The sequence below is a fragment of the Phoca vitulina genome, unplaced genomic scaffold (assembly GCF_004348235.1).
Source record: "Phoca vitulina isolate PV1807 unplaced genomic scaffold, GSC_HSeal_1.0 scaffold13, whole genome shotgun sequence".
Classification (NCBI taxonomy): Eukaryota; Metazoa; Chordata; class Mammalia; order Carnivora; family Phocidae; genus Phoca; species Phoca vitulina.
In genome coordinates this window covers 43,566,193-43,587,971 of record NW_022589716.1, presented here as the reverse complement: position 1 = coordinate 43,587,971, position 21,779 = coordinate 43,566,193, and the positions used below count along the sequence as shown (strand labels likewise).

The following is a 21,779-nucleotide window of genomic DNA, read 5'->3' as shown; positions in this document are numbered from 1 at the left end:
CCACTGGCTAGGGATCCGGGACAAGTCACTCCTCTCTGAGCCTCAGGCTTCTCCTCCGCACAGTGCGAGGGCTCACCTCCTGGGGCGGTGTGAGGAATTAGTGGGATGATGGGGTATACACAGAAGCCATGAAACTCAGGAGTTCTCTCCCTGCCCCCATCGCTGACCTTGTTAGAACGGTTTTCGTAGATTAATAATGGTAACAACTCCTTCTGATTAAGCGCTGGGTGTTGTGCTAGGTGCTTCATAAGCATTGTCTCGTTTCATCCTCACTACCTTCTGCGATGGTATGATCATTATTCCCATTTTACAGAGGGGCAAACCGAGGCACACAAAGGTTAACTGACTTCCAATGGTAAGGAGCAGGGTCGAGATTTGAACCCAAGCCATGTTCTATGACCTTTAAAATGATTACCACTTTATCCTCACGATACTCCTATGTGGTGGGTGCCATTATCATCCCCATGTGATAGATGAGGAAACGGAGGCACAGAGAGGTCAAGGGAACTTCCCAGCGTCACACAACTCCTAAGTGGCAGAGCCATGGGCCCCCTCCAGCCTCCTCCTCCCACGCCATGACAGTCCTGGGGAGACTCCGCCGTCATGCCTATGGCTCTGAGATCCCTGCACTCCAGGCAACAGCCCAGCTCCTTTGGGCACTGCCCACAGAAGGACGCCCCTCAGGCCATTGCAGGCTAGACCAGGGCAGATAGCTGGACGGGGACACATCCGGTACAGGCCGACCTCGGAGGGACAGCCCCGATCCCTGATCCCCACAGCTGACAAGTCTCTCCAGAGGCTGCCTCCCACGGAGAGAGAAGCAAGGAAAGATCAACTTGGCAACAGCATGACCCCTCCTTCTGTTCAATGCATGTTTTTAAGGGAAGCAAGAAATATACCAAGAGATTTTAAAAGTAGATGCCCGATTCACTTGCTGCCAAGGATTGAGAAAAAAGAACATGAAAAAGGAGCGCCAGGCCCACACTTTCCATGCACTAACTCATTTAACTCTGCCGAGAGCGTCGGGAGAGAAGCTCGCCGACTTCCTCATTTTATAGATGCGGAGACTGAGGCCCAGAGAGGTCACTCAGCTGGTGAGCTGCAGAGGAAGGACTGGAGTCCAGATCTTTCTGGCCTCCCAGCAAGCCACATCCTTACCCCTCGGCTGTGCGCTCTCCCTCTAAACACAAGGCTAAGGGACCCAAAGGAGTGGCACCAGGGAAGCCAGGGCCAGCCTCCAGGAGGCCCCGAGGTAGGACTCAAGCACCCAGAGGCTGGGCACAGCAGAGTACCAGGGGCCGTGGGCATGATCTGAAGAGCCTGCCAGTCCACTATCCCCCCTCCATGAGGTGTGTGGGACGCCTGGCACTGGGCCCTGAAGCCACGCTCAGGCTGACATCCCTGCCATGGCCCTAGAGCCCACGGTGACCCCAACATCATGTGGGATGAGGGTGCAGGCTCGAGTCAGGCCTCGGCCTTCTGCCTCTTCTGGGCCGAGGCTCTCCCGCTTCACCCTGAAACCAGCAATATTGAGGAGCATGACCTTAAAACTGGGTCATCAATGGAACCGTTTTATTTCCTGACGGTGGCTGCCTGGGGCAGTAAAAAGATTCATTTCACTCTGTGAAGAATAAAAGCAAAAGTTCTCACCACAATTGACAGTCCCTCGGCCTCCCTGACGTCACCTCCTAACACTCTCCCCTTCGCCAGCTCCATTCCAGTTCCCTGGTCTTCCTACTGTTCCCCACACCAGACTTGTGCCCACCCCAGGGCCTTTGCCTTGGCTATTCCCTCTGCCCAGAAGGCTCTTCCCCAGGATTCACAAATTCCCTCCCTCACGTCCTTCAGGAATTTGTGGAAATGTCATCTTCTCAGGAAGGTCCTCCCCAATAAACTTGTTGCACAACCCCCACCCCACACACACAGACATACCTCTAGCACCTCTCATACACTCCTTTCCTGCTTTATCTTTTTCATGCACTCAACACCATGTAACAGACCTCACTTTTTAAAAAAATGTCATGCTCTCATTTACTATCCGCCTCTGCCCACCAGGAGGCTGGGTTACGTCTGTCTGCTCACTACCACGTCCAGCATGGAAAGTGTGGCATACGGTAAGTACTCAGTAAATAATATGGAATTCAATTCCTACTTACAGAGTAGGAGGATGGGGATCAAAGAGGTGAAATAAGTTGTTCAAGGTCACAAAATCAGGAAGAGGCAGAGCCAGGATGCAAAGCTGGACCTCCCTGGTTCCACACTGCGGCCTCTGTGATCAAGGGCCTGGGGTTTCCCCGTGGCCACAGCCCCTGCCGTGGGGTAGGAGGTCAGGCCTGCCTGACGATCTAGGCAATTATGGTGAGAGTCCCTCAGAGGATGGGCGGCCCAGGCCACAGCGGAAGGACTACCCTCCCCTACCCCCGTGACATGCATACACAGCCTGTCTGAGCCTTCCCAGGACCTGGCTGGGCGGCCGGTGCTCACTGAGGCCCAGTAGGCCCTGGGAACAAAGACCACTTTGTGGCAGGGAGGCAGAGAGTGAACACTGAGGGGCTGAGGGGTGGAGCTTCCTGCCAAAATCTCTATTCAGGCCTACTGTGCACCCAAGCCTGGTCACATCCCTTTCCGCAGGGGCTTAGGGTTAGTGGGTGGTGAACAAGGCTCCCAGAAGCAAGACAGGACATGTGCAGGCAGGAGTCCATCAGGGGCAGAGAAAGGGCACTGAGCAGTGCGTTTCACAGACCCCAACCCCAAGCCTGGCTCTCACTGAGGAGCTCTGCAAGGGGCCTGACTTCTCGGGGCCTCAGCCTTCCCTGCAAAATGTGGAGAGTGTATGGAGTGGCCACCTGTTGGCTGCTCTTGTCCCCCTTGCTCTTGTCCCCCTCCCCCCAGGCCTGGCTGGTCAATCAGAGGCCTAGTGATCAGGTCAGGGGTGAGCATGTGATCCAAGTTGGGCCAACAAAAGGTGGCCCTGGGATGTTTGCTGGAACAATTGGAAACAGGTTCTCTTTCCTTAGAGATGACTGACCTGGTTGACCTTAAACTCAAGGGTTATAGGGCCCTCTGGGCACCTCAAGGAGAGGAGTGAGTCTGCATGAAAATGAAGCTTACCTAAAGAGAAGCAGAGACCCAGAGTCCTAATGATGTTAACTGAGCACCTGGATCCCACTGTGCCTAAGCTCCATCTTTGGACTTTTCTTAAAAAAAAAAAAAAAAAAGTCTCAGTGCTGACATCAACTATGGCAGATGTAATCATAAGGTTGTGTGGCCTGGGGAGGAGACTAGGGTGAGGACTGCAGTGGTGAGGGTGGGCGTCAAGTAAGTCAACAGAGAGAGAAAAAGCCAGGGAGATGAAGAAGGGCCTTGAACGCCAAGACAAGGAGCTGTGTGGGACACCTGGGTGGCTCAGTCAGTTAGGCGTCTGCCTTCGGCTCAGGTCATGATTCCAGGGTCCTGGGATCGAGCCCCACATCGGGCTCCTTGCTCAGCAGGGAGCCTGCTTCTCCCTCTGCCTGCCGCTCCCCCTGCTGTGCTCTCTCTCTCTCTGACAAATAAATAAATTAAATCTTTAAAAAAAAAAAAAAGACAAGGAGCTGTGATCAGATTTGAGTTTTAGCAAGCTCCCTCCCAGAGCAGCATGGGGAGGTGGGGTGGAGACTAGAAGGCCAAGGAAGAGACTGGGGCAAAGGTCCAGGCAGGCAATGCTGAGGTCTGAACCCAGGTGGAGGCCATAGGCCCATGAGGTGGGGGAAGACACCTCCCCGGTAGTCCTCCAGGGGAAGTCTCCAGGGCACTACTGACCTTGTGGCTCTGACCACAGCAGGACAAGGTCACCCCACTAACCTGAGCCTTAGGTCGACAGAACAGATAAATCCAGGCCAGGAAGGCAGTGCCCCCATTAATAGTGTAGTCCCCAGGAGGGAGCAGGGGCAGACTACATGGGGTCAAATCCCAGCTTTGCTACTTCTGGCTGTGTGGCCTTGGACAAGTCACTTAACACCTCCATGCCTCAGTTTCCCCAGCTGTGAAATGGAGAGAAGAATAGTACCAAACTCACAGTATTGTGAATATTAAATGAGAAAATGCACAGAAAGAGCTTAGAACAGAGCCTGGCACAAAGTCAGATCTCAACAGCTGTCAGCTACTATTATTATTTGTGTTATTGTCTGGGGACCTGGGGGTGGCCCTGTCTCTGCCCCTGGCCATGGGTGTGGAGTGGGAGACTAAGTTCACTGGGCTATAAAAGTCATCTGGGTGCCAGTCCTGGCTTGGCCGCTTCACCGTAGCTGTGGGGCCTTGAGTGGGCAACACCCCCCCACCCCCGGAGCCTGTTTCCTCATCTGTCCATTGGGACCACAGCCCCTGCCCTTGGAACTGTTTCAAAGAGGTACCATCAAAAGTATGTTGAGTGTGGGAAGGGATCAACAGGGGTAGCCCCAGCGTGACCTGCTGGTGGCTCTTGATAAGCTGGGGGAGGGGGGAGCAAGGGAGGAAGGCAGCCCAGCAGGATGAGGCTGGAGAGACAGGCAGCCAGCCAGATGGATGGAGCAACCACGTTTGCTCCAGAGCCCCTCCCGCGGGGCCAACCCTGGGCCCTCCTAGGAACGGGGCTGCTGGAGGGCTCCTGCCGCATGCATTCCCACCGCCCCGGGCTCGCCAGCCAGATGCTGGGCCAGGGCTCCTGCCGTCTGCTAGCCGGTCCAGCCTCCCGCCTGCTACAGGAGCCCCCCCCCCCGCCAGCCTGAGCTCGGCCTTTGCCCTCACATCGCTGGGCAGGGAGCTCACTCCCGCCAGCTCATGCCCATGCGGAGGCAGGACGCGCCTCCCTGAGGCGCCTCGGAGGGGCTGAGCGCTGCCCTCTGCAGCCCCAGACCTGCCTGCTGCCCCTGCCGCACGGGACAGGGGACAGCCTGGTGGGCTCAGTGCCCAGCCGCAGGACTACAGGACGGCAGCCAGGTCAGACAGAGAGTCCTCTCGTGCGCCCACCCGGGGCCAGGGGTCCCGGCCCTGAACTCTCTCCAGGCTTTGGGTCTCTGGCGAGTAGCCGTCCCAGTCTCCTCCCTGGGAGCAGGAGCTCCAGAGGGTTCAGCCCCATCACTCTGCCTCCAGGTCCCCAAGACTTACCCTCCTCTCCAGGGGTCTCCCGGCTGAGCCCACACAGCATGTCCGCTATTGTCTCCTCGGCTGCCCACCAACTCCCAAGGGAGCCACGCTGCTCAGCCCTCCCTCACCCTCCCTCACCCTCCCCCGGGGAGGGGCTGTGGGAGGGAAGCTCACAGCTCCCACTGGCTGGGCACCGAGTCCACCCACTGCAGCGGGCGGCTCTCTGCTTAAAGGGGACACGGCCACTGTGTGGCTGGCTCTCGGAAGTCATCCTACACACCCCCCCATGCCCACAGTCTGAGTCTCGGTGGGGAGCTCAGAAGAGGGCACGCCCGGGTCCTCTTGCTGGGTCCCCAGGCAGACAGACCCGGGGGGCCAGTTCTGCTCCTAACTGGCCCTGGGACTTTGGTAAGTGACTGCTCTCCCCAGGCCTCAGTTTTTCCATCTAGAAAAGAGGAACAGTGCCTTCCAAACTTTTTTTTTTAAGTAGCAGATTCCAACAGAATCTTGCACAGAATGCCAGAACATGAGCCAGATAAAGCGCAGCCATACGCCAGAGAGCGTCTGCAGGTCTCAGGTTAGAAACCCCTGAGCTCAGAGTCCCCTGGGGCTCTTCTGCTGACATTCCAACTACCTCCTCCCGGCCTCAGTTTCCTTTTCTGTCAGGTGGGGAGTGGGGAGGATAAGCCCAAAGCCTGCCACATGGAGCATCCCCCCAGCCTTTGGGGAACACCGAGCAAGATGGGCAGAGGATCTGCCTGCCTTGGGCTTGACGGGCAGGGGCAGCTGGTCACAACTCCAGCCCCAGCTGGGCCTCAGCCCTGCACACTCCTGGATTCCTCCACGCCAGCTCAGGACTGACCCTGACAACCCCGATGGACACACAAGGCCCCTCCTCCAGCTGTCCAGCTGCTTGTGCTCCCCATCCCACCAGTGTGTGTGGGCACCAGCTGAGGGCCAGGCACCACATAGGTGCTGGGAAGAAGGGTGGGTGAGAGCCACACAGGGTCAATAGCCCGTACGCCTGACTATACGTCCCCTCCTGCTGAATGCAGGCAGAGCAAGACAGATGAGGTCCTAGCTCCCGTGGAGTTCTTGGACACATGGGAACAAGTGGGGTTCAAATTTGTTCCGTGTGCTGCAGTGAATGAAAATGTACAGCACTGTGGTTAGGGACTGGGTGCCCTTCTAGGTTCCCTCCCGTTGCCTACTTCCCAAGAGTGCCTGCTTCTTTGGGTGACTTCACGTATGTCCCGGGGGCAGGCTCCAGGTTCCAGGCAAAGTTGTTGGGTCGGCAGTGAGGTCAAGGTCTCAGCCATGGAAGGGGTGGTGAGCACTGGGTCAGAGAGAGGGGACCTGCATTGGGAGGAATTTGCTGGGAGAATGGGGGCAGGCAGGGAGGGGGTGCAGGCTCTCAGTGTGGTTTATGGTGCCCAGCAATAGTCAGGATGAAGCTCTCAGTGAGGACCCTGACCATCAGCAGGACACAAAGGGCCACTTCGGGGTTGTCTCAGCTCCACACCAGGCAGGAAGGGACATGGCCCTTGTCAGCCTGTAAACTGCTCTTAATAGACCCCCAGTCTCTTCCCCTAAAGTCTTGTGCACCAGGCAGCCCTCCACCCCATATTTACAGCCCCTTCAGGGTGGAGGGCTGCCTGGTGCACAAGATTTTAGAGCTACATCCGTCCCCTCTTGTAAGAAAATATTTGCTCGCCCTACAGATGCATTTAAATGAGCGATTAAGATTGGTGATCTGTCTCTCTTCCTGCTCCTTTGGAATTTACTTTTGTGGATGAGAAGCTCCTGGAAAGGTCACGCCATGGGTTATGGGAGAGCTTCCATGCAGCGTTTCTCTGAATGCCTGCTGTGCCAGGCACTGGGGACCGAGAAACCAGGAGACACGTGGGAAACAGTGTCTTCCCCCTGCCCTCTGTCCCTGTAATCCCACGGAGCACGTTTTCACTTGATTTTATCCAAGAGTGGGTTTGGAAGCAACTGTTGGTCCATTTTGGAATAAGGCAGGGTTTAAGTAAACATCTGGCACAAAGGTTAAGCGACTTGCCCAAGGTCACCCAGCTATGGGGTGGAGCCAGGTTCACACCCAAGAGGTCTCTTTTAAAAGGCACTGCTGTGTGCCTCTCAGGATTTCAGGGGTTATAAAGGGGTCTGGAAGTGCCGAGGAGGAGCAGTTAGCTCTGTCGGGGGTCCACCGAGGAGGTAGGTGTTTTGAGTCTGACTTTGAAGGATGAGAGGGAATGAGTCAAAGAAGGGACAACGCATTGTAGGGGTGCGCCCAGGCACGCCGTCCTGTGTGAGCAGTGAGGACACCAAGTGGGACATGCACACAGGGACATGTCCCGGGACAGCCAGGTCACCAAGGGTCTAGTAAGGCCTCACTCCTCCAAGGGTAGCCAACAAGCAGCAGCCTCCCTGGGAGCTCCTCAGCAATGCCGACTCTCAGGCCCCACCCTGGCCCCCTGAATCAGAATCTGCATCTGAACAAGCTCCCCAGGGGACACAGATGAAGTTTGAGTAGTGCTCTGTTTGGAGTTTGGCTTTCATCCTGCAGGCAATGGGAGCCAAGGATGGTTGTAGAGCCAGGGAGTAAGAAGGCTCTGCGAGGACCTCAGCCGGGCAGCACCGCCTGAGGGAGAAAGGAGGAGGGCCTGGCAATGAGCAGCAAGGGTCCCTTCTGGGAGCCGAGAGCAGGCGGAGCTGCTGTTGGTCCTGCTCCAGACGACCCCTCTCATCCAACGAACGCTGCCAAACTTCAGGGAAGCAGAGGAAGAGCGGGACAGATTGCTGCTGGGTGTGCAAGGTGGCTGGAAGCCAGGCCTGCCGGGGATCTGGGCCACAGCATCTCCCAGTCAGAGTGTTGGATTGTCCCGCATTTCCAACACTGTGAATGGGCCGAGAGGGAGACTGGACCATGTACGGGAGGTGGAAGGGCCACTGAGCTGGTGGGCACACCTCCATGTTCAGAAGAGGCCCTGCCACCCACACGTCCTCAGGTTTTGTGAGACAACTGGAGGACGGATTGCTGGGCGACCAGGAGCATGCGTCCAACCCTCTCTGGACCTCAGCTTCCTCGCTGTACAACGGGATAATATAAGCACCCACCCTCTAGGGATGGGGAGGCTACATACTCATGAGTCAGAAAGCACGTATCCATCCATCCTCCTGTCAAGACTCTCATACCAACACTGTGAAACAGACCAGAAGGTGGCTGAGCGCACAGGTCAGGTGCACCCAGGCTCAAATCCCAGCTCTGCCACCCTTAAACTATGTGACTCTGGGCAAGTCACTTCTGCATGAGCCTCCGCTTCCCGCCCGTGAGGGCCAGAGACTTGGAAGGGCTTTGCGGACTGTGACTGTCCAGCACGTACTCCTGACCTCCTCCCTACGCGGAGCCAGGCCTGCGGGGTCCTTCTTGGTGTCTCTTAACGGGGCTCCACGGGCATCATGTTCTCTGGTGTGCCAGGCTGTCCCTGAAGGACTCGCCGCAGGACTCCTGGCATCCCTGCCCCTCCTCCCCCAGGGACAGTGACAGCCACAATTGGGAACCAACTGACCCCATGCCACACAGGTGGGAAAACCGAAATCCAGATGGGGCCATATCTGGGGACCCCCGCCAACACGGGGGGTGGGGCCTGGACCTCAGCCTCCGCCTTTTCTCTCAGACCCCAGGGCTGAGTCCACCATGACCACAGGGGAGCTGTGTGAGCCCGCCCCACCCTGCCCCCCCGTTCCCCGCCCCTGACTGACAGCCGGAAATGAAGTCTGGGTGGGAAGGAGGCAGAGACGGCGATCTGAAGACAAGACAGAGAAACCCTTTACTGCTGTTCTGTTGCTTCTTCCTGCCTCTCTCCTCACACCACCCCAGAGGCCAGGCCAGGACAATTGCTGCCCCCTGCCTGGTTGGTAAACATTTCCACAAGGTGGGTCCCCATTTTACAGATAGGGAAACTGAGACCCGATCTGTGATTCCAGCAGCCGCAGGGGAGGCACTAGCCGACCCCCTCTTAGGAGGTGCTGTTTGGCTGCAGCCCCCACTCCAGCCAAGCTGTTCCACACGCACCCCATTGTCCTTCCCCTGACTTCAGGGTGGGCTGGGGAGAGCTTCAGGGGCAGTGCCACCTCGGCGGGCTGCTCCTAGGCTGCGGCCCCAGACACCTGCCAGTTCCCAGAGCCCCTCACAGCAGCCTTCCCCCAGCCCTGGAGGGCACGGGAGCATCCGGCCAAGGGGACTCAGGTGACAGGCTATGTGCTCCGACCAAGGAAGGGAAGGCTCTGGGATGTGAGAGGAACCACAGCTGACTGTTCTGCAGAACCAGGCGAAGAACGCTTGTGTGCCAGGCCTGACTTTCAACATTTTATACTTATTTCCTCATTTCATCCCACAACATCCCCATTTCAGAGATAAAAAACAAAAAAACAAAAACAGGAGCCCAGAGAGGTGAGGCCACTTGCTCTTAGTCACACAGGGGGTGAAGGGTAAACTGGGATTTGAACCCAGGTCCTCCTAATACCATCCACACTAACACCCCAACCCCGAGCCCCCTGAGAAAGGCACACTCAGAAGCCCTCTCACCAGCCCACCCAGATTCAGGAAGGACAAAAGGTCTATGGGGTGGAGGGGAAGGGCCAAGCTGCAGCTCCTGGGGAGTCTCTGGGAATCTTTTGACTGGAGAGGGGCTAGAGGCACCATCCCAGGCCCAGCTATGGATAGGGCAGCTCCCTAAGGCCCTCTCTTGGCCTCTGTACTTCCCTTGACACCTGCCATGGCTTCCCTCCTAGAAAAGAGGACACAAGGCCACAACCGTGCAGAGGGCCTCTCTGAGCGTCAGGTTCCTCCTCTAAAGTACTGATGATGAAATTGTCCATTCAAAGGACTACTGTTGAGAAACTCAGTGAAAAAACAAAACACCTAGAAAACTGTCTGAGTACAGGGCATGCAGAAGTAGCTCGTGTGATCACAGCCCTGCCCCATCTCTCTGGCCACTCATTCATTCAAAGAATATTTATTAAGCACCCACTACCTGCTAGAAACGGAGCTTGGCCCGAGTTTTCTACAGTGAACAAAACAGATGTAGAGCCTGCCTCTCTGGCTGCCAGTTCAGGGAGGAAAACATGCAAATATAGATACATAACGAGATGGTACTGAGGGGAGTCGGGACAGCACAAGGCAGGGGGACCAGGGAGCCTCCCAGGGGAGATGGCTTTCAGGCAGAGGCAAAGGATCAGAAGGGGAGCGGTCAGGGGGCCAGTGTGGCTGAGGTCGCTGGGCGGAAGAGGAGTCAGGATTCTGCTTTGGGCACGAGGGGAGCTGCTGAAGGGTTCTGAGCAGGGTCATGTGTGATCTGACTTTCTTCCAAATGGTGGCCAGACCGAATAGGCTGCGGGGTCAGGATGCGTGGGGGGGGGGGGGGGCAGGTGGAGGGAGGAGAGGAAAGATGAAAGGCACCTTGAAGTAGGAAACCTGGAACCCAATTTTCTCTATACTCCCCGTTAACCCCTTCCTGCTCAGAGCCTCAGTTTCCCCTTCTGCCACACATTAAAGCCCTTCTAAGAACAGCCAGCTGTGCGAGTTTGGGGAACTGCCAGGTGGGAGAGGTCAGAAAGCACGGAGTCAGGATGCATCTTGCAAAACAAGAAGAGATGGAAAAATGGGACATTGTGTGTCAATGATATTCTGATAAAAAAATAATAAAAGAAAAAAAACCATTAAAAGTAAAAAAAAAAAAAAAAAAAAAAAAAAAACGATAAACAGGCACTGACTGAATAGGCAAGGCACCAAGCATGAAGGCAAACAGCCCCAAGTTCGTGCAGAGCTGTTCCAACCAGAGAAGTGCAAACGGAACGATAAACTCCCACTTGACCCTCATCAGAATGGCGAACATTAGAAATGCAGACAAAATAAGTGTTGGTGATCATGGGGGGTAGGTGGAGAGTCATGGACACTCCTGGTGGGGGGTAAACTGAGGCAGCCTAGAGAGATGAGGTGTCGGTGCATGCTGTCACCCAGCACCCTCACTGCTGGTGGTCATCCGCCACTGCTCAAAGGGGCAGGAATGGGAATGCTGTTGGTGAAGCTGACCTGGGTCTCCATCCCGGGGGAGGGGACAGGTAACGCGTGGCGGCCACTCCCCATGGTGTATGACACAGCAGTTAGAAGCACAGCGGATGGATTTAGGAAGCAAAGGGTCCAGTTAAAGAAAGGAAGGAAGGACGGCAGAAAAAGGAGAGGAAGAAGGAGAAGGGAGGAAGGGCAGAGAAGGGGAGAAGGGGGGAGGGAGAGGGGAGGAAAGAGAATGAGACCTACCCTGTCATTTCATTTATATAACTGAAAAATACACAGAAAGCACTGCAAGGGTGCACACGTGTGTAAAGACCTGTTTCACAGAGTGACAGTTTCAAGGGACACACTGGGCATGGGGATAGGGGACAAAGGAGAAAAAATTAGATAAAACAGAGCCAGCGTGGGTGCTAGACCACCACAGGACCACGGGTACCACGAACCGAGGAGTTCAGCTCAACCCTTGGAGCCTGAGATTAAAAACAAAAAATTAATAGGTGCCTCGAATGGATCTCTCTCCTGAGGACACTGGGGAGCCATGGAAGAGTTTAGAGGGAGAAAGGGATAAGTGCTTTAGAAAACTAACTTGAGTGGGTGCTAAGAGTGCCCCTGCATGGGGGCGAGGGCCTCAGCTGACCTCAGTCAACCCTCGGCCATGCTCCTCCCGGGGGCGGGGGCGCTGCTCAGGCTCTGCCCCCCTGCCCTCTCGCTGCCTTCCAAACGAAAAGAGCAAAACATTAAAATAAATGGGCAAGTTGTCAGGGCTCAGCCCTGGGAAAGAGCAGCGTTGTGCGTTCCAATCTCACGATGTCAGTGCCACCCTGGCAGTGGCCCCTCCCGTCCTGCCCTGGAGAGAACCCTGGGCTGGGTGTCAAAAGATCGGGTTCAAGGTCTGGCAACTACTCACACAGGACCTCCTCCATGCCAAGAACATCACATGTGATATCAGAACATCAGCATCTCTTGCAGAAGGAACTATACCCAAAGAGGATCTGCTATGAGCTCAAACATAACAAAGGGGGCCAAAGAGTCAGGGCTGCTCGAAGGAGGAGTCAGGGAAAGCTGCCTGGTAGAGGTGGCATCTGACCTCAGCCTTGAGGGAGAAAGGAACCAACCACTCAAGGATGAGGTTCCCACCTCAGAGGGGCCAGCCTAGGCAAAGGGTGGGAGGTAGAAAGGTGCACAGTATGTGTAGGGAAAGGCACCCACCAGCATGGCTGGGGTCAGAAGGCCCCAAAGAGCAGGTGGGCTGGGCAGGCAGGTGGGGCCGGGTCCCGAAGACGCAGGGACCCGCTCTGGAGGAAGGAATGCACAGAAGGGGACACTCCTGGCTCTGTGGCTGCCATGACATTTAGGGAAGAGTGGGCTCTCCTGAGCCCCCTCCAATGAGATGCTTTGGGGGATGGACACAGAGGGCAGCCACCCGGGGACCAAGCTGTCAGGAGCAGTGGCTGGAGCCTCTGCACAGGGGAGTCTGATTACAACGACACCCCCTTGCAGGTGGCAATCGATGAGACTCTGGGAGGGGCAGGCGCAGCCTTCAACCTGTGTCCTTGGGTGACTCAGTGGAGCGGGAGACTGGCCTTGCGCCCAGGTTCAGCCTGTGGCAAACACAATGCCTGGAGTCCCACCTTCCACCCTCTAGATCAAGAATTACCCTTGTCCAAATGCATATGCCCCAGAGAAAGAGAAGGGGCTAAGGTGTATAAAGTGCCTACTGGGTACCTCACATTTGATGTTTAGTGTCTTATGAAATCTTTCAAAAGCCCTGCTGCTCCCATTTTACGAGGAGAAACTGAAGGTCCAGAGAGGAGAAGAGACTTGGCCAAGCCCTTGAGCTAGTATGGGCCGAGGGTCAGATTTCGGAATCAGGTGCTCCTTCCTTGGGTCCTTTAGATGGGCCTTTCCCTCCTTCTGGAACTCTCTCTCCCCATCTAAGGATGAAAATGCTAAATGCTGCCTCCACCAAGAAGCCCACCCTGACCACACCTCCTTCCAGTCTTTCCTTCAATGCATTTGCTCACCTATTCTTTTCCACTAAACAGGGGACCCTTGACTATCTTGCTCATTGATTTCAACCTGACATCCAGGGGTGGGCTTTGCATGCAGTAAGTGCTAGGATGAATGAATGAGAAATAAATGATGATTATACATAATCTCTAGATTGCTATGTTGGAAAGAAACCGGTAATTCATCCCCTCTAACACTTCAATCCAACATAGAAACCCTTTCTGAGGACATTAGGAGAAGGAAGGGAAAAATGAAGGGGGGGAATCGGAGTGGGAGACGAACCATGAGAGACTATGGACTCCGAGAAGCAAACTGAGGGTTCTAGAGGGGAGGGGGGTGGGGGGATGGCTGAGCCCAGTGATGGGTATTAAGGAGGGCACGTACTGCATGGAGCACTGGGTGCTACACGAAAACAAAGAATCATGGAACACTACATCAAAAACTAATGATGTACTGTATGGTGACTAACATAACATAACAAAATAAAATTTTCTGCTTTCTGACACAGCTAGTATACCTCCACAAATGGGGAGCTCACCAACTCATAAGCAGCCTACCCTATTCCTGAGTAGTTGAGGGATGAGTCCCTCCATTATCCTGAGCTGGAGCCTGCCTCCCTGTGGCCCCCCCAGAGCCCCAGGACCCCCTGCCCCAGAACTGCCCTGCATAGAGTCAGATGCCACGTCCAGACACAGGCCATGGCCTCTGAGCCCTGGCAGAAGAGCCCAGAGTCTGGATGTGGCTTCCACCATGTGTCCCACCAGCTCCCCTCCCATCTCGGGGACCTCTCCTGGGTGTATGGCTGGAACGAGTGGGTGGCCACGCACCCCAGTGGTCTGGGGCCATGCTCACACATGTGCCTTTAATCCCAATTTCTGCATGCTTTCACCTCCAGTGCATCTGCACGAGGCCCACGAGGCTGGGATAATCACCTCTTTTTACAGATGGGGAAACTGGAGTCTAGAGGGGCAAGAGACCGAGGAACTCGGGTGTCTGGCTCCAAAGCCTTAATCGCAGTCCAGCAGACATATGTTCTCAAAAGGGCTTTGTGTGAGAGCCTCGTTTTATTTCGTGTCCTCCTGGTGGACCTGAATATTGAAAGAGAACCCTACAATCAGGGGCTGATGTGAAACCTCAGGCAGGGTCATAATTTGGGAACGTCCACCCAAGGGTCCCACACAGCTCATGAATATGCCACGAGAGCCAGGCAGCAGGTCTCCCACTGGTGGAGCTGTGGGGTGGGAGGGCCCTGCAGGGTTGGGGATGGGACCTGGCAGAGGCCCCTTGTTTGAGGACAAGGCTTGACCCTGAGATTTCTGGGCCCGTGCCTGCTGCCTGCCAGATGAGGCCTCCCATGTCCCATGGCCCCTCAGCACTGTTTAGGAAGAACCACTGGGAGGTTGCCAACCCGTGTCCAGAACTGGCTACCCCCCTCTCCAGCATCGCCTCCCCCCACCCCGTCCCCAGCACCATGTATCCTGAGCCATTTCCACCTCTTCATGGTCCCCCAGGAATGTCCCCTCCCTCATCCCTTGCCTGCCTGGCCAAATGCTGCAAGTCCCCACTGTCTCTTCCCCCAGGAAGCCTTCCCTGATCCTTCAGCTGGCTGATGCCTCACCTGGGTCCCCAACACCCTCGGGTGCCTCTCAGTCCCAGTTCTGTCAACTCAACCAAACATCCCACCCTCTTCTTTGCCCATCTACCCCCAGATGAGCCTGACACCAAAGTGGTGAGGAACATTCTAGACTGTCCCCTCCCAGCTTGTTAGCACCTCGTCCTCCAGCAGTAATGCCATGGGAATCTTAGTGGAGCCCTGGGTTCAAGTCCGGATTCCACCTCCAACTGGCTGGGTGACCCTGAGCCAAAGTGGCCTCAACCTTCTCATGTGTAAAACAGGGGTACATGTGTGGGCTGGAGCCAGAGTTGGACCTGTGGTCTCTGGGGGGCTATTCAGCTCCAACCTCAGCTAGCCTGGGGCCACCTCACCTCAGGCTCCAGCTGAGGCTCTAAATGATCCTCAACCTTTTCCAAACACCTTCCTCGACAGACCCATTCTGCAAATGGGGCACCAAGACTCAGAGAGAGGCAAAGACCTTCCCCAAGGTCACCCACAGGGACCCCAGCTGCCCCAGTTGTGTGGCTGTGAGAGGTTGCAGAGTATGTGGACATCTGCTTATGAGTCACCGTCACCTGGGCCAGGACAGCAAAATGCGGGGACTGGAGAGAGAAAGTCAGCCCAAGGAGAGCAAATGGGCAGATGGGGGTAGGTAGCGAGGGGGTTTCCAGCTGCTGGAGAGCATAGCAGGGGCAAAGAGGGGAAACTGAGGCCAGGAGGAGCAGCCACTTGCTCAAGGACCACAGAAAGTGGGGTCGGCCTTGGCCTCCTGTCTAATGGACATTTTCTGCCCCATCGGGCCATTTCCTCAGGGAGGGAGACAGGGCCCACGGCTTTCACAATTATCCGGGCAATTAAGACAGGCAGATGGTCCTGCTGGACTGAACATTCAGGCTGACACATGGAGACAATGCTGGGACGTTAGCTGACAAGATCAGCACTAGTTCCGGCGGTGGGTGACACGGGCAAGGCGAATGAGCCATCGGGACCGTCCACTGCCCGGAATCAGGAAGGGGCCCGGCTATTCCGCCTGCTCAGACTTCCCCAGACGCTGGGCTCAACTCTGAGCTCTGCCCTCCGAGAGGGACCCAGACAGGTGGGGGCATGGACAGAGTTGGTGACCAGGTGGGGAGGGGGGAGACACCCTGAGAAAGGGGGCTGCTCAGCCGGGAAGGGCAATCTTGGGGGGCTCTACTGCTGACTCTGCAGGGCTATCTCGGGGCAGGGGGGGAGCAGAGGGAGGGTGGAGAACCTTGAGGGAGCCTGGGGAGGACAGACCAGCAGCCACACACTGGGCATGCAACAGAGCGGTCCCCTGTTGCTGGCAGGGCAGCCAGAGAACTGACCACTGAGAAATGCTCCTGTGGTGAGACACTTGGGCTTGGAAGTCAGACTGTGAGGGGGGTGGGGGAGGGAGGGCACAGATTCCATTTCCTTCCTAGCTGAGTGACCTTGGAAAGTCACTTCTCTGGGCCTCAGTTTCCTCACCTGCAAAATGGGGCAACTTAGGTCACTACTCACAGGGCCATTGTGAAGATAAGAAAGTACATGTGAAATACTTAGCATGGCACCTGACATACAGTAAGTGCTCAATAAATGCTTGGGGAACAAAGAACAGGTCCAGAAGTTTGTGCCTTATCTCTGCCTTCTTGATAAAAAAAAAAAAAAAAAGAAATCCTGTGGTCTCTGAGACACTGCAGTTGATCTGAACCTCTGATGCCCGCCCCCACCGCGGAATCGAGGAGGGCAGGGGCCTGGGAGCCGGGTGCTGCTCGGGCACTGGGGGAGGGGCTGGTTTCCACACGGGGAGTCAGATGTGAGACCTCAGTGCGGCTGCTGCACTGTGAGAAATGCCAGGAGCCGGATGGGGAGGCGAGCTAGAGAGCCTCATTACAGAGGGGAAGGAAGGAGTAAATAATTCATCACAGATGTGTACCATGGAGGGGGCACAGGCAAAGCTCAGGAGGGCATGGCACGGCTGCTCCCTGTGCTCAGGAGGGGCCCTGTAGTCAGCAGGAAGATTACTATCCTCAATCTTGGGATAACCTCCTTATCCCTAAAAATCGCCCATTGTTCCTCCAATACATCCACTGGCCTGGGAGGCCAGATGATACACCCTTGCCCAGAACCTCGCTGAGCCCATGTCCTCCATCCTCCCTCTTCAGCCCTTCTGCTCTAGCTTTGCCAGCCTGGGAACCCCCAACATGTTCAAACCTCAGGACATTTGCACTGGCTGTGGCCTCTGCCAGCCACATTCTTCCGCTGGATAGCCACATGATCTCCCTCACCTCCATAAGGGCTTTGCTCTAATGTCACCTTCTCAGTGTGGCCTTCCCTGAACACCCCACTTAAAACTGCACACCACCACCCACACACCCCAGCCCCTCTTTCTGCTTTATTTTTCTCCACAGCATGCATCACTGCCATACATTTTCCTTGCTCCCCTGCTGTCACTGTTAGCCCCACAAGGGCAGGGATTTAGGTTTGTTTTGCTCCCTACAGTACCCCCAGGGCCTAGAACAGTACCTGGCACATTATAGGTGCTAATAGATATCTGTTGAATGAGTGAATGGCAAAGGGTATTCTGCTGCCTCAACATCCATTGATTCTGCCCCCTATAGCCCTAGCCTCTCACCTCTCACCTGGACCCCACCCCAGCCTCCTCCCTGCATCCTCACCTGTAGTCTGCACAGTAGCCAGAGCCTGTGCTAACACTTGAAGCTGTCCTCCCCTCTCTCCTACTCAGGGACCTTCCATGGCTCCCACTGACCTCAGAACACAGTTCGAGCTCCACAACCTCCTGCCTCCTCCACCCCAGCTCCCCTCTCTCCTTATATTTTTCACACTGACTAAAGTTCTCAGTTCCCCGAGTCAGATCTTTGAAGCTTCAAGGTATAGCTTCGAGGTATTTGTACAGGCTAGTCCCTTTGCCTAGCAAACTCCTATTCATCCTTAATAACCCCACTCTGGGAGACTTCCTTGACCTCCCTCAAAGTAAAAGCAGTGGACCCATCCACCCCCCACACCCCCCACACCCCACTGAAGTGCTGACATCATCTACACATCATTTCTCCCTCCCCCCAAGCCCTCTGGGTCAGGAACTGCAAGTAATCCCCTCTGGGGCCCTGACACCTAGCACTCTGAAAGTTTCACCTCAGTTGTCCTTGCAGCCACCCAGCAAGGAAGATTCTAACATTAACTGTTTTACAGACGGGAAAACTGAAGCTCAGAGAGATGAAGGCACTTTCCCCAGCTGCACAGCTGGATTTATACATGGCAGTTGGCCCCAAGGCCTGTGCTCTGTATATTCTGCCTCCCTAACATCAACACACATCTAATGGAAGCCCTCACTCCTTAAATTGAACATGACCATTTTATGCCCCCAGAGGCCAAGCATGGCCCTGAAGGAAACCTCGTTGATCTGATCTCCCGGGGGAGGGGGAAGTGCTGTCATTCTGCCCAGGCTAGGGAGGAAGGCACTGGGAATGTCCGTGTTCTCTGCGGGCCCTGGGGTCCAGCACATGCACGTGAGAGTCAGGCCAGCGCCTCGGGCCCATCCCCTCCCCAGGCCTCCGTTTCCTCACTGTCCAGATGTGGGCGGCAATGACACTATCAGGACTGTCTGAGACCACGCAGTGGTGTGCTCCCATCCGTGCATGCGCAGTAGCTGTCCCCCCTCCTCTTGGACCCCTGACTGAAACCGGGGGAGCTGAGTCAGGACTGAACACTTCCTTCCCCCAGTCCCAGCCTGGGTGGGGAGTACGGCTCCCAAGTTTGAGCAAAGCCTCAAATCCCAATCAGAGGGACACAGGAGGGGTCTCATCAGGCCAGAGGGCCCAGGGACCCCCTCTCAAGCAATCACAGGGTAAGGAATATAAGGGTCTTACCCAGAAAAGATGGGAAACAGAAAGGCCTATTAGAAAATATGGGCTGGAAATGGGAAGATGCATCTTCAGACATCTAATACAATAGTTTGGATGCCTGGGCGGCGCAGTCAATTGAGCATCCCACTCTTGGTTTCGGCTCAGGTCATGATCTCAGGGTCCTGGGATTGAGCCCCATGTCAGCTCTGAGCTCAGCAGGGGAGTCTGCTTGAGACTCTCTCTCTCTCTCTCCCTCTGCCCCTCTCCACTGCTTGCTCTCTCTCTCTCTCTGAAATAAAACAGTATTTTGGAAATGAAGACTGAAGAAACACCTCCCCTTCCCCCAATCTCTTAAAACCTTCTCCCTTGAGCTTTTATATTTTCACAAACGGTTGCAGAGGCTCACTGTAAGGGCAAACAAGTTCTCTGTGCCGCCATCAGAGCCCCCCCCCCCCCCCCCCCCCGCCAAGAAGTGGAGATGCCAGACAGGAGCCTGGCACACACCAGTGCACGGTGTGCCCCCAGTCAGGGTATGCTCCCCTCTGTTTTGTTAGGGGTTCGCTGGTCCCAGGCATCACCACCCTGGGGTCGGTGGTGTGTATACGGGGGAAGGGGGGAGGAAGCAAGAGGCTGGGCCTCTGATGAGAAGATGGAATTCAAAATTACCAGGTGTCTCCTGTGGGCCAGGCCCCGCCCCCGTCTTCCCAGTCATCACTGCAATGCCAGGAAGGTGGCTTTTCTTGGGTCCATCTTACAGATGCGGAAATGGAGGTTCTGAGTGAGCCACACAGGAAGTAAGAGCTGGGGTAGGATGTGAATCCAGGTCTGTTGGGGACGATACAAGTATTTCTTGCATCTCCAAAGGCGCAGAACCTGAGCCACAGTATTTAGCTGGCTAAATAGTAATACTAGGGAAGCTCAAATCTGGAGCAGCCCTTGATGTATCTATTCCTCCAGCCTGGGAGGATCCCACCAGGTTCTCAGGGTCTGTGGACCTGAAGAGGACAACAGCCTCGAAGGGGGAGGGGCTTCTCCCTTGGAGGTGGTCCCAACACAGGAGTCCCTGGAAAGCCCCAAGGGAAACTGTTTCTGGTACTCTCCAAGCTTCGACTGCTCCGTTGTGTGGAAGGGGCTTCCAAAGACCTCTCGGGTGTCAGACCACCAGCGGCCTTTGGGCCAGTGCAGAGCCTAGAGTCCCTCCGTGGTCCCAAAGACCCTGCTACCCCTCCCTCTGCAGACTCCTGGGAGTCTAGAAAATGTTCATGGCAGTTATGAGAGCGGGCTTGAGAGAGCCTCTGTATGTCACCTGTGTAACCTTGGGCAAGTTACCTAACCTCCGTGTGCCTGTTCCCCCATCCGCACAATCAGGATAAGGATAGCACCAACTTTGCCGGGTTGTTGTGAGGAATTACTAAGTGAATGTACTGCCTGGCACACAGCGGTGCTGACCTGATGGCAGTCACTGTTGTTCGTTGCATGCTGTTGCATGATTATTCTGAGTTCTGAGGCCTGCAGCATAGAAGCTGTGAACCCACCATCTCCCACCTCCCCTCCACATTGTAGATGGAGAGATGGCAGCACACGGAAGCCACAGATGAAACCTGGGGTCACATGGCTTGGGCAGCTTGACTCCCAGCTCGACCCTCCTTCCACCCCGACTCCCACCCCAGCCTTTCTCCCATCCTGAGTCTCCTCCCAGGGCTGCCGGTACAGGATGGGATCCTGCATACAAGGGGGCGCAGCATACACTCCATCTCACCCAGGGTCAAGTCCTGCCTTTGCACATGACCCCCCCTACCCCGAATGCCCACACACAGCCACTGGCCCTAAACACACACACACACACACACACACACACCCCTGCCGGCCCAGTTCGACCAGGACAACTTCATGCCCCAAAGAGAGGGGAAAGAAAAGACTGTCAGGGACATGCCACGTGAAGGGGGCAACGAAGGGGACTGTGGCACAGGAAGGCAGAGAGGGAGAGGGACACTCAGGTGCAGAGAGGGACCATGACAGAGACACAGAGGGAGAGGGACGGAGAAGAGCAAGACAAAGAGGGAGAGAGAGACAGGGAAAAACAGGTTGGGGCAGAGAGAACCAGATATGAGAGAGAGAGAGAGAACCATACAAAGAGAGACGGAGACAGAAAGAGGCAGAGAGAAAGACGGAAGGACAGAGGGCAACAATCAGAAAACAATATAGTCCATTAAATTAGATTAACAATTAGAAAAAAAAGGACAGAGAGTTAGAGAGACTCAGCGAGACAAAGAGATGGGGGTGGGGGCGGTGGAGGGGGCACAAAGCAGAGAGAGATGGAGAGATGTGGAAGATGGCAGAGCCAGCTGGGCAGAGAGAAGCCAGACACACATACAGATTCAAAAAGAGACCCAGAACCAAAGCGAAACCCAAACAGCACCAGAAGAGATGGGGCGGAGGCAGAGCCAGGGCAGGGAGGGGGGCCCCGAGGCCCCAGGTGCTGGGGAAGGGGGGGTGGGAGCGCCCCCAGCCTCTGCCTTCCAATCAGATCCAGGTCCAGCCGCCCAGCCCCTGGGCAGGCAGCAGGGCTGCCCCGTGCCCGGCCTCCCCCCTCGGTACCTTTGGGCCGCCGCCTCACCACGCCCAGCCGCCACTTGAGGGACACAGCCAGCATCGCCCCCTCGGGTCCTTGGGGCCCAGGGCCAGGGACACGCCCGCCCAAGCGTGCTGCGCTCCTGGAACCCGGCACTCCTCTGTGCACTCCCGAGCCGCTGTGCTAACTGGCAGGGGCTGGGCGCTCCCAGCCTCCACCCTCCCGAGTTGCTAAAATAGATAATCCTCCCCAGAGCCAGCCGCGGTGGCATGGGTGGTGACATCTGTGGCAGCGAGTCCCTTCCTCCAACCACAGCCCCAGCCTGGGGAGTGAAGCACCAGGGCGTTCCGAACACTGCGGCAAACCTTCACTGGGTGCTCGCCCCCCACCCGCAGCAGCCCTCTTCCTCCCAAAGAGCTCCCCTTCTGCCCAAACCTGCCAATCCGCCCTCCCGCCCTCCCGAGGCTGTGCCGTTTGAGGCCCCCAGGCCTTTCCACTTGCAGGGCCCTCCACCTGGGACACCTGTCCTGTCTGGCTTGG

At 56.0% G+C, this 21,779-nt stretch overlaps 1 protein-coding gene across 4 annotated transcripts in view; it reads right to left on the bottom strand.

Annotated features, from left to right (window-relative positions):
• GRIP2 (glutamate receptor interacting protein 2) overlaps positions 1-21,779 on the bottom strand; it is a 95,862-nt gene that overhangs the window by 37,041 nt on the left and 37,042 nt on the right. Inside the window, exon 1 of one of the 4 annotated variants that reach the window (XM_032412000.1) lies at positions 21,266-21,502. The exons of 2 other annotated variants lie outside the window; for them this stretch is intronic. In XM_032412000.1, the coding sequence (XP_032267891.1) occupies positions 21,266-21,320 (55 nt within the window). In that variant the 5' untranslated portion in view covers positions 21,321-21,502. Of the gene's footprint in view, positions 1-5,124; positions 5,215-21,265; positions 21,503-21,779 lie in introns of those variants that run through there. One more of the 4 variants, XM_032412001.1, reaches the window with a different exon arrangement.